Genomic DNA, 12,531 nt, shown 5'->3' with positions numbered 1-12,531 from the left:
CCAGCCTCTGCTTAAAATACTTGTGCTTTTTGACAGGCATCATGCCTCATCAGGATTTCAGGTCAGCTGCATCACTGAAGTCTGTGTCGGGTATCTGCTGCGACGGGGTAGGATTTCTCTGTCTTGCTTCGAGAGCGGAGTAACTTATCACATTGCTCTGCTAAGTTGACAAGTCTGGCCTTTTTTCCTTCCTCTCTGTCAGAATCAGATCTGTCGAACGCTGTGCCCAAGCAGTTGAACGAAACAAAGGGACTGCTTGTGTGCTGGGAAGATCTGAACACACTGTCCCTAGAGTGCGAAGGTTTACACAGCCTGCTCTGCCTCGGAAGAGACCCCCTTCCCTTCTTTTCTCTCTCACAATTAGGCAGGTTAACCCGACACCTTAGGTTAGAGAAAAGGTTAAAAAATAGTCTTAAGCTTTTTGTTAATTGGCTTTAAATCCCAAACTAAGGTTATGAATACTTCTCTCAATGTGTCTGGGTTTAAAACCTGATGCTGGAATGCCAATCTTCTGAAAAATGTCTCTTTGCAGAGGAGACATTAAGGCTATGGAGCTTATTGCTGGACCTGGGGGTGACTGACACGCAGGTGCTCTGTTCTCCTTTGTGGTCCCTGTGCTGGCCCTGCCAGGAGCTGCTGAATCTGAAAGTACAGATCACGTGCAAAAAACACTTGTTGACCAGCACAAATTCTCCCTTTATCTGAGGTTTTAGTGCTTAGCCACAAAATTCTGAGAAATGGTTCCAGGAGGCGGAAAGCACGTTTTCATCTTAGAATACAGTGTGATGGCTGATAGGGATGTGCGGAAGTACCTGGTGTTGGGGCACGGCGGGTGGGACCCGCCTGGTGGGACCGCGGCGTGGGGCTTGCACGCATGCAGTGGATCGGCCTGGTTTGGTGTGGCTTTCACGCCGTGTCTGCAGTGGTGTGAGGAAAACTTAAGAACTGGCTGTGTTAGAAGTGTGTATTTAGCACGCTAGCACCATTGCAGCTTTTTTAGCATGAGCTTTTTGTGGATAGCTTGACACCTGCAAGCTGTGCGGATACCCTTTTCTAAGGGAAAGTTGCCTAGTGTGTTCTCATTTTAATTGATTTTTGCCATTATTTCATAGGTAGGCAACCAACTCTTTTCATTATTTAAAACTTTCATGACTCAGAGATGACTACTTCGTGTATTTTACTGAGCTGGATGAGGAGAATGGGGGAAGGCTAGTAATAATTAGCCTTGATAATGAAAATAGATGGCTAAATAACACAGCTCCATTTGAGCATTCCTTGGCACTTCTAGTTATGGCACTTCCAAAACTTAAAGATTATAGTAATTGTCTGTAGTTGGCGAAATGAGTCTAGACTGTCTAGTCTCAGGCCAAAAGGTTGGAGTTGAATAAATATGTAATTTGGGCAAATAAAGCCATTAGAACTGTGCTTATTTTCTGACACAGTAGTTCTTATTAGATATAAGTGCTATTTTATAGCTTTTTCCTAAATAATTAGCTTCTAATGATCAGTCAATAAATCTTCAAAAAATAAAGTACTCCAGACTTTGCTAATGAAGCTGAATGTTTTCATGTTGGATATTGTCCAAGTTGGTGCTCAAAAATTCCATGGGATTAACTGTGGTAATAAAAAAAAAAAATAATTATAGGACAGGAACTAGTGTATTGCTATCAATGACTACAATGATCTCATAGTATAAATGAGGTGTGTTGCTGGCTCTGAGAGGGTCATCTTGACTTTTAATTACATATGTGCTAATGATTCTGTGTGTCTTTTTTCTAACAGAACAAGTGGTATGATGAAAACTTCTAGAAGCTTTCACTCTTTTGCTTCAGTCTCTGTTCGGCACTTTTTTAATATATAAAAATACACGCACATATATTATGTGTATATATACGTGCTGGGGGCAAAAGGCGTCTTTTAGTGATATGCTGTGACCTTTCCTGAAGCATCTGGATGTTTAAAGGTGGCTGCAGTTGGCTAGTATTTGGATGGGGGATTTCTTAAAAACTTTTAGTTAGCGAGTTGAACTGTCTGGTCTCCTGACCGTGCTGCAGACAAGGTCTGGAGTGGGGATGACAAAACCTTCCTCTTCCACTAGCAGGAAGTTGCTAATGTAGTTCAATTGTATTGTGAAATACTGTCCTACAGATATTTAGTCCTAACTTGAATCATGCTAGAAAACTGTAGGCTCTGGGTTTAAAGGACTAATTAACCTAGCTGTATCTCAGTGTTAAACAAATATTTTTAAAAGGAAGAATGTGAAGAACTTAACCTTCCTCAGGCTTTCTGCCTGGATCTTCTGCTGAACTGTGGTCTGAGCCCGTATCGGCTTCTAAGCTGCTACAAACCTACACAACTGGCCATAGCTCTGTAGACAACTGAAATGTAATAATAAAGTTAGGAAGAGGCTTTTACTACTTAAGACAGATCCTTACTTACTACTGTCAGAAAAAGAAAGGTATTAACTTCAGAAACTTCTGGCCTTAGCTTGCTGTGGAGTCCCAGGGTTTGAATATTTTCCAGGTACTTAAAATGTGAAGTAGGAGTTAAAGTTACTAAAATCCACTAGAGTTGCTGAAGTGAGGCTTTGTTTTGCTGGCTTGTTTGGGCTAGAAAAACTTCTTACCGCATTAATGTAATTGTATGGGTCTAAATGTTCATAACCTGGTCCAGGCAATCTGAAAAGTACAATTAGCAAGCAATTTCTCTGCAATTTGAACCTATTTTAAGGGTTCTGGTTTAATGCAAATACCTGCACTCTCCTCAAGAGCTTATTTTTGCCATTGAATTAACTTTTCCAATCTTCATTTCAGTTCTTCCATCATGTTCCTCAAGGACTTGTGATCTGGCTTCTCTCTTTATAGACTGTAAATGCCCTAAACGTGGGTCTCCTCGGCCTCTAATCTGAAGTCTGTTGTTTTAGTTAGGTTCAAGTTTACTTAGGTTTATTTTAATTGATTCTAAGTCTTACCTTGTTACTGTACTTACCTTTATAAAATGAGAGCTCTTACATTACACCTTATGTCTTGAGGTGTTCTAATGATGTCATGTGTATGAGAAAAAGGTATTCCAGTAACTTCACTTCTGCCTCACCAGGGGAATTTTGGAGTAACCTTACTTTCTTTTCACTTACAGCTATATATTCCCATTTCCTGGTTATACACATACCTAAAATCAGATATGCTGTTTTTAAAAGAGATCGTGGGATTCTTGAGGTAAAAAACGAGTTCATCCTGAAAAGATTGTGTGAGCTGCTATGTTGAAAACTGTCTGAACTTGATAAAATTTTATGGATTAAAAGATAGTACGTAGCAAATATTTTAAACATTCCTTGAATTGCAAGTGGCCAAGATCAGGAAGATTAAGTACTTGGTGTGCTTGTAGTTCTTTAACATATTTACTGTGAAGCAAAAATGAAATTAAATGAAATCAAGCCTCATCCGTGCTTGCAGTATAGAGTGCATTTCAGTGTCAGACGTGTTTCGACCTGAGAAATTGCATAGCCGCCTTCAAAGATCTTTGTAGGCGCTTACTGGCATTAAAAGGCATTAATTCAGGGCATTGCAAAGAAGTCTTAACAGACAGTGAAAGTTTATGTTCTCTGATCTTGAGTAATGAAAACTACATCACCAGGAAGCTGTCGAGAGGCCAAAGTTTAATGTGTGTATTGCTTCAAACAGGTCTCTGTGAGTGTGTGTGGTGTGGTTTGATTGGAGAAATTGATGAGAATTGTTAATTGGAGGCAAATGTTCCCAGGCTGGTGAGCTGCTAATACTGAGTTGATGTACAGTGGGGAGAGCTATAAGCTAGTGACTGAAAGAAGATGTTAAGCACAGTGCAGACTCAGTTCGAGTTTAAAAGGTGAAAACTGTTTTTAAAAAGTTTCAATCTGCAGTTTTTTAAGGAAAATAGTCTTTAAAAAGATGATCACATGCATTTCAATGCATATATTAAAAAAACCGATCCCCACTGTCACCAACACCACATAATTCAAGTGTTGAGGCTGCATTAACGCTTTACAACAGTTACCCTAACAGTATGTTTAAGCTTGGCAGGATGTTAGCAAAAAGGCATGTAATCTTTTTCACTGAAGTAGTTGTCATAGTTATTCTTTAAACCTCTATGATCTGAACGTGTGCTGAGAGGCTGCCTGAGTTGTTTCAAAGATGCTTTCTTTTTTCCCAAGCGAATCTGATGTCTCTGAGCAGATTCTTAGTGGGTTTTTCCTACAAGAAAATCTTGTAATTATCTGTTTAGCAGTTAGAAAATCTCCAATTTTCTACCTGTAAGCTTGAGCTGATTTGTAAATCGCTCCTTGGGTGCCAGCTTCAAAGGAGAAAAGAAAGGAGATGTTTTGCTGTGCTGCTGCAGCCCAAGCAGGGTTGGGGAAGGTAAAACTGCCTTATAGGTAGCAATTAGGCCAAAAACTAACAAACCAGATCTGTGTTATGTTTGGCTATATGCAATAAATATGCCTATGCACTGAACACAGATTTCTTAAGTTTTCTTTTTCTTATGTGCTTGTTTGCTGATCCCTGTGTATGGAAGGGCAGGGAGTGGAGAGAGAGGAGTATATGGCTGTATAATAGGGCTAATTTGTCCTTTGTTTAGTGTTTCCAGACCAAGCACAAGCTCTTGATAATTCTTACATTGCATAAAAAAAACTAAGGGGAAGACTTACATACACTTAACACAGATGTTTAGTTTTTTATCCTACCATATATTATTCAGAATTCGATTTGTATCTCTTCTGTCTTTGGGTTACACGTTGCCTGATAATCTAACGGATGCGCTCTGAGGCTGCCATGGGTTATTCAAGAACTTTGCGTTCCCTGTTACGATTTTCTTCACCAGAACCATTAAGATTTGATTAAGCACGTGCTTAATCATAAATATCAGTACTATGTGTAATGCTAGTTCTTAGGAACAAATGAAAGAACTTTTGAACCTGTGGATTAACTTGGAAAGGGTTTAGCTTGTATTTGGCTCATGACATCTTTCTTTCACTATAACTCTTTTCAGTTTAATTCTCCTCTCTCTTTGAGTCTCAGTTTTCACTGTTCATGCAGATACCGAGTGTTTCACATCACTGGATAATTGCAGTAATAGTAGCTACAAATGACATCTGTTTCCCTGGATAGCCATAACAACGCTGGCAGTATACATTAGAACAGCGGGAAGCAGTGTAAATTGAGGGAAGCATCACTGATTGCTTACAAGCACTGACTATATTTTAATTTATATTTTTTGGAAGAAAGAAACAGGTGCTCTTACTGTCTGCATAAGTAAAAGAAAGTAACTCTTAAAGATTTGTATGAATATGGGATAATTGGAGGAGGATACACCTGGCCTTCTGCAGCATGATCCAGTGTTTTATTCCTTATCTCTGCAGTTGTCCTGGTATGGTTTGGGCAGTGCCCGAGACCTTTGCAGAGGTGGCATTCCCTGTTGTCCACCCCAGCAGCATCCATCTCCTGCTGCCCCAACACCAACCGATTAGACCTGTGTGGAAACATCAGGTCCTCCTGAACCACCTGCTCTTGGGGAGGTATATGTTAAGTATTTAACAGGCTTGTTAAATACTTAGCTCATCAGTTGTGTGCTTTTTGTTTGTTTGTTTTTTCTTTGACCCAAGTAGATGGGGCTCTGCAAAATACTAAACTTGGATGTTTTGCTGTGTCTGTTCCTTTATTCTGGAATGCAGTCTGGGTTTAAGTTTGCTTCCAGAAGCCAGTTCGGGGTTTTTTCCTGCATGTTTTCCTTGTTTTCTGGCCAGCCAACTCAAATATTTCTAAAGAAATTACTTCAGGAGCCTCCTTTGTTATGTGAAAGCAGGTTCTTCAGTTAATCTCCTCAGGTGCTGAGGCCCTGGCAGCTGCTTTGCTTAGTTACCAGTTCTGTTGGGCAGGTTGGTTCTGGATCGGGGCCAGCGTAGTGCTTGAGCGAGGTGGCAGGTTACTGCCACCCACCTTCCAGGAACACGTCTGTGGTGACACTGAGCCTGTTTGTGCTCCTCTAGGGATGGAAATGTAGATTTAAGCTCCTTGATATAGTCTCTAACCGCCTCTGCAGCCTGGAGGAGGGCACAATGTGACACTGGTCATGTTAGTATAGATTTGGCTTCTGTGTCACTCTGCTTGGGTGGAAGAGCTAAAGGCAGAGGTGGTAACATTTTGGTGGCGAAGCAGTGAAGGTTAGACACCCCTTTATGCAGGCAGTCATTTTGATCTTAACATGTGATCTGAGAAAGCTTTTACCATGTAGCCAAGTACCTCTAGTAGAAAGGTGTTCACTTAGGGCCCTACTAACTGGCCAGGACACTGTAGTTCTGGTCTTAAACTCTGGCACTGACTTCGTCTATGACTTGGAAAAAATGTCAGAAATACTAATTCAAATGAAAAAAGGTGTTTAGGGGATAACTTGGTCAGGTTTCTGTCTCTTTCTGGATCAAGTAACTCTGGTCTGATCAATGTGGTGTGTGTGATAGGGCTGTAGCTGATACTTGTTCTATGGCCATGGTGTGAAGACATGCCACTGCGGGTCCTGAATTGGACTTCACATCCATCAAGTGGGACAGGAGCAAACAAGTGTTATTGCTGAAGTCTAGAGGAAACGAGGAAGAAGCTAGAAAAGACACAATAATGTTAGTGGTAGTCAAAGGAGAAACTGCCAAAAGAAATACTCCATCAGTGTCTTGGGATCGTGTATTTCAGGTATTTAGGAATATATTCTAGTCTAAAGCTGAAGCTTTGGTGTGCAGCATTCACCAACGTGTTTGTTTTAAGTTCTAACTTACAAATTATAGCTGGGAAGGATTTTGGGGCTATTTGCAATGCTGAAATTGTAGATGTTATTTAAATCCAGAGCTGCTCTGTAACTTCAGCTGGAGGGTGGAAACTCTTCTATTTCCTTGCCTCCACTGGGTTGAAACCAAAAATTTAAACATGTGGAAAAAAATTTAAATAAGCAACTAGTGAGTCTTTGAAACATTAAGTGTATATTTAGTAAATACAAATGGAGATTATAGACACAGCAAGGATGAATATATTTTGGCATGTACCACTCCTTTAACTTACTCATAGTAGTGTGCTTTCACTGTGCTGGGCTGCCTTTCGTTACATGCCCTTCAAGTTTTGTGTAAAGATAAAAGCAAGCACATTACGCATCCAGCCCCTGGACTGCAGCTTATAGCAGCTCCCTGCTGGTAGCATCTGACTTCTCTCTTGCTTTAAAACCTAAATGTTGGTGCAAAACAAAGCAATCCAGTGGTTTTTCAGCTTGTGGACTGTTGATGACCTTACGAAGAGTAAATAAGAAAAGCTGCATAAGAGCTGTGAAACTTCACAGGGGTTCTCCCCCTCCATGTAAGATGTCTTCACTTAGGTAGTGGTTTTTACTAATTTATGGAGTGGGACTCCTGAGCTTTTAAGCGAGTCCAGCTAATGGAGGAATTCCCTTGCGTGTATTAAAGGCAGCATAACCAAGGGAGAAGATGATAAACTGAAAGCAGATTTTTCACACGTTCTCCTTGCCAAAAGACTTGAGTGATTGCAACGATGATTTAGGGATTACTATTACCTTAAATGGAGAAAGACTGCTAGAGCAGTATTCGGTATAGTAGTGTCATCGTTCCCGAGTACTGCAAGTAGAAACTCCTCCAAAGGTCAGGAGACTGTGTTTGAAACACATTTTAAGATGACAAGTGTGGATATAGAAAGGGATTGTGGTGGTGGGTTGCCCACCTGCAAGTGATGTAGGTGGTGTGGGGATGGGGTTTTTTGTTGTTTTTTTGTTTTGTTTTGTTTTTTGTTTGGTTTTGGTTTTTTTTCCTCTGCAAAAGGTCTTACGTCCTTGGCAGGCTTTCCCATCTCTGGACTTGATTGCCTCAGCAGCCTTAGAAAGAGGAAACCTAGAAAACTTGTTGCATAATATTTCGGGTAAATTGAATGGTTGATGAGACTACTGGGCTCAGCTTCTTATTTCCCTTCTAGGAGGTGGGTGGAAAGAGCCTTGATTTTGCTAGTGATTAAGGGAGTGGTGTAACAGGAGCATGTTCAAGTTATTATCTTCATAGAAGAAATTTAGTTTCTTCTAATTATTTCCTGCAGGCAGTGGCCAACTGTGATGGAGCCAGCAGAAGGCGGCTTAGCTCCTCCGATTCGTCATAGAAAGTCAACTGCTACTAAAGAGTGGATCTGGCAACCTGGTCTGTAATGGGTCACCCTAGAGAGTGGCCCGGTGTGTTTTGTAGCAGCTGGCACCCCAGACACCTGCTGGGGCTTTATAGTATTTTGTAGTTTAGCTGGGGAACTGCTTTGAAGTGTTGGAACTTGCATATCCACATCCAGCTTTCATAAAAGAGATAGGGGTAGACAGTGTGTGTGCTCCTCCAGCTTGTCTGGGCACGGCGTCAGTTTAAAACCAGTAGGTCGGCAGTGGTTTGCATCTGCTGGAATTGTACTCCTGGTGGTCTTCCTATGCAGTTCTGCCACAAACTCCCTGACCTCTACAAAGCTACTGACGCTGGTGTATGTTCTGGGGCTCGCTGGCCACGTAGGCGCCTTCCCACTGCTGCAGAATGGCCCTCAGAAGTAGAGGTACAGCCTCGCGGAGTACTCCAGGATATGCTCCGCCATCCCCTAATTCTTTAAATGCTGACTGTGTAGCAGCAGTAAGGTCCATTTCTGCTCAGATTGATAAATACTGCGTCTGCTACATCTAATTTTCCTAAATCACCGCTGACTGAATAAGGCCTGCAAGCTGCGGTTGATGTGCTCCCTGTGGCAAATAGTCCCAGTGCAATTTGGGAAGACTCCTTCGAAACCAGCAGCTATTTCAGGCACATTAGTTTAGTCCGGTGCCTGGAGGTAAACCACAACACTAATTGCCTCGCAAAGCTCTCCTGTAGCGGCTGTGACAGCAGATTTGGCAGCGCAGCTCCATGGGAGGGAAGTGATTGCTCATAAGAGGCTTGTTAGATGGGGAGCTCTGGCATCTGCTCATTCTGAATGTGAGATGTGGCTAATGGTGGAGCAGAGTAACTTAGTCTTGTTCCCTTCTTTGAGGTAGGAACTGTGTTCCGTGTCTCTGTACCTAGTCTGACAGTCTTGCTTTGTGTATAGTTTTCTTTTTTTAAAAAACAGCAAGATCCAAACAAACCAAAAACAACAAACAACCCACACAAATAAAAAAATAACAAACCAAAAAGGGTGGAGGCAATCACAGAAATGACCTGGAGATTACAGAACATGCTGCAGTTCTTGGCCCTTGGACAGATAATAACGAAAATATGAAGAATCCCTCTGAGATTATTATTGTTTTCTTTTTCTGACCTTAGTGAAAAATATTGCCCTTGTTGGTTATAAACCTGCTGCTTTAGGTGGTCTACAGCTACTGATTCACGAGGGTGAAATAAACTAGACTTAAAATTCTCCCTTTTATTTAAAACTTGGCGTACTTTACTATTCTATAGATGTAAAGGGTCAGACAGTAACTCTGACTTCTGACGGACAGAGAAATGAAAGTTGAAGCTGGAGGAGGCATAGGAATTGTATGTTCAAATAAGTGAATTTCTCTTGAATCTTTCAAAGTTTGTTGAAGGCCACAGAAGACTTGAGACCTAATTTCTGGTTTAGGAATAAATTAATTCCTCAAAGTCTGTTCTTAAGCTCCTAGATAACACTTTTCGAGTCATGGATACAGGCAAAAGAAAAGTCAAGAGCAGTTTTGAAGCCTGTGGTTTTTTTCCTTTTTAAATCTTCAGAGAAGCAAGGTTAAAGGGATCATTTGCTGTCAGAACGGCATCTTCGGGGGCTTGTTCCGTGGTGAGATGTTCTGCTGTCTGCAAATAGGTACTCTGCTGCTGCAAAACTTGGACTTGTGTGTGTGCTCTGTTTATGATCCCATGCCTGTTGGTTTGTTTGGGTTCTTTTTTTTTGTTTGGTGTTGGTGGGGGTTGGAGGTGGGAGTTTGCTTAGCCTGGGCAAATGTTCTAAAACAATGGAGAAACCATTTCTTATCCAGAAATGAGCAACTTGACTTAGGTGAAACACCGTAAGAAAGAAGTGAATTATAGCATCTCATGTGTCACAGGTGTCTCTGGTGGGACAGACTGCTAGGATTTTATCCTTCTCGGAGAGGAACGTGGTTGTTCTAACGTCATTGCTACCTAAGGGTGGCTGGTTACACAGTGGTGCCATTGATGCAGAGCTACTGGGACGACTGCGTAGGTGTATCCCGAGAGGACAGTTCACGGATGTCTACCTAAAATGCAAAGGAGATGCACAGAGCTGTTCAGTGTCTCTGCTGTAGGGGCCAGGGGGTTTCCAGTATTGTGCCAAATCTTAAATGAGTAGATAAACAGCAATCTGTACGTACTCTTCTCGTGGCCAACTGCACGATGGTGAGGATGTGGTGTGTGAGCATGGGTTATATATAGTATACACAGCTGGTAAGGTGCGTTACAAGTGGCGATGTTTTCCTCCCAATAAGGCAGCTGCAGCTCAATTGATGAGCTCTGCTGTGGAGCCCGTGTCCATGCCATTAAACCAGAAACCTGGTGTGGATGTGCCCGAATGGTGGGGTTCAACTGGATGCAGTCAGGACAAGGTACTGCAGCCAGTCCTTGTGGGCAACTCCAAATTGAAACTGAACAAGAACAAATACAATTACGTTAATAAAACGTCATCTGCAAGAACAGAGTTAACTGTATTTGGCGCTGACAGTGATGTGTCTGGAGAAGATTAGTGAGCTAGTGCTGTAATTTCAGTTATGACTTTTTTTTTCTTTTTTTTGTTCTTCTTTTCCTTCCCATGATATCTGTTAACTTGACTTCGGTACATTAAGAGAAATGGAGTGGTGTCTTGTTGGTATCTTTGAAATTGTGTGATGGGAAAGATGCTTCAGTGAGAGCTATTAATTTTGACATGAATAAGGAGATGCACCCTATTTTCGGCAATATCTTCTTAATGCAAGAACAATGCCCGTCCTTTTTTGCTTGCTGGGAGCCAATACATAGCTTTAAAGCATTTCTATATTCTTACTGGCTTACAGATCTGAATAACATACACAGGCGGTACTCCTTCAGTTACTGTGGTATTCATCTGGATGCATACGTGCCCCATGTGCTGGATTCTGAACAGTTGGGGCAGTATCCCCACCCACACCCCCACTGCCTGCTGCGTTGAGCAAAGAGGGGGAGAAATTTGATCAGAGTTAAGATTTGTTACGCCAGTCTGCTTTGGTTTTGGGGGAAGATAACTTTGCTACGGCTGCACGCAAGCTAAAAATTCATCCTCTGAAATCTAAACTTGCTGTCTTCAGGTAGTATTGATACCCCAGTATTCAATACCAGGTCACCCAGTCTCTAGAAAGATGAATCAGAATGTGCTTTGCTCTGCAGTTCGTGTGATAAATAAAGACTGGCAGTAGCTGGTGGAGCCTCGTGCTTAGGCAGTGGGTGACACAGGTGTTTCATGGCTTATTCTGCTTTCAGGAGTTGTCTTTTTCAAGGGTGTGTGTGCCTAAAGTCATTAAAACCAAGAGGGAAATCCTGGGAACAAGGATGATCCACTAAATTTTATTCAGCTTACAAACTAAATGCCATTTGTGGTGCATGGAGCTGTTGCTAGAAGTTGTTACAAAACTACTAGAGAATTCTAGAAACAGCTGGGAAAGTCCTGGCACTTCCTAGGAGTTACTGGCTCTGGGAGCAAGGGAGGAAGTCTGGAAACTTCTGAGAATTCCAGAAAACTTCTAAACCCTACCAAAAGTTCAGAGAAACTGAGCAGTTAGTAGAGACCTTAAAAGCTGCTACAAACTAAAAGTTTCTAGGGATTCCTGCTGGGAAATTCTAGGAGTTACCGGAAGTCTCTAGAAAATGCTAGAAATTCTGTGGGAATCCAGTAAATTCAGTGGATCTGCTAATAATTTCTGCAATTTATGAATGTTTAGTAGGTATAGGGAAGACGTTACCTGCCGTCTTTTTGGATAAAGTGGCAAACGGTTGTACATGGGTAAAACCTGCTCATCTGCCCGAAGCTGTCAAGTGTACAGTTTTAGCATCTCACTCGATGAGCGTCCTCTACGTGCTTGTCTCACACACAAACTTGTTTTATTTTCCGCAGTCCTATTTTGTTACGGATTATGATCCAACGATTGAAGACTCCTACACCAAGCAGTGTGTGATAGATGAGAGAGCTGCGCGCTTGGACAGTAAGTAGCCCAGCTAAAGCATGGTACTGACAGCCTGCAGCTGCTGGTGCCCGCGTTTACAGCCGTATGCATAAAACGTAACGCAGGTAAACATGTGCAGCATGTGGTTTTTTATGTAAGTGTGCGGCTGATAAAAGCTAGCTACTTTTGTTTTATTAATGAGGTACCCGGGATTTGAAATGCTTGTGTCTTACGTATGTGTAAGTGTCTCTCTTTAAAGTAAATTGGACATCTTTTTGAAGAATTATTCCTGAAGCCTTAGTGCCTACAAAACTAGGAGAATTTATGTAACTCCTGGCAGTTACCTGGGTGACATGG

General features: G+C 41.8%; 1 protein-coding gene across 1 annotated transcript in view; it reads left to right on the top strand.

Annotated features, from left to right (window-relative positions):
• RRAS2 (RAS related 2) overlaps positions 1-12,531 on the top strand; it is a 45,078-nt gene that overhangs the window by 19,556 nt on the left and 12,991 nt on the right. The window contains exon 2 of the mRNA XM_063332823.1: positions 12,126-12,213. Within this exon, the coding sequence (XP_063188893.1) occupies positions 12,126-12,213 (88 nt within the window). The remainder of the gene's footprint in view (positions 1-12,125; positions 12,214-12,531) is intronic.

The sequence above is a fragment of the Chroicocephalus ridibundus genome, chromosome 4, assembly GCF_963924245.1.
Source record: "Chroicocephalus ridibundus chromosome 4, bChrRid1.1, whole genome shotgun sequence".
NCBI classification, from domain to species: Eukaryota; Metazoa; Chordata; class Aves; order Charadriiformes; family Laridae; genus Chroicocephalus; species Chroicocephalus ridibundus.
Note: the sequence above shows the minus strand (reverse complement) of the source record. Positions and strands in the feature narration are given on the sequence as shown.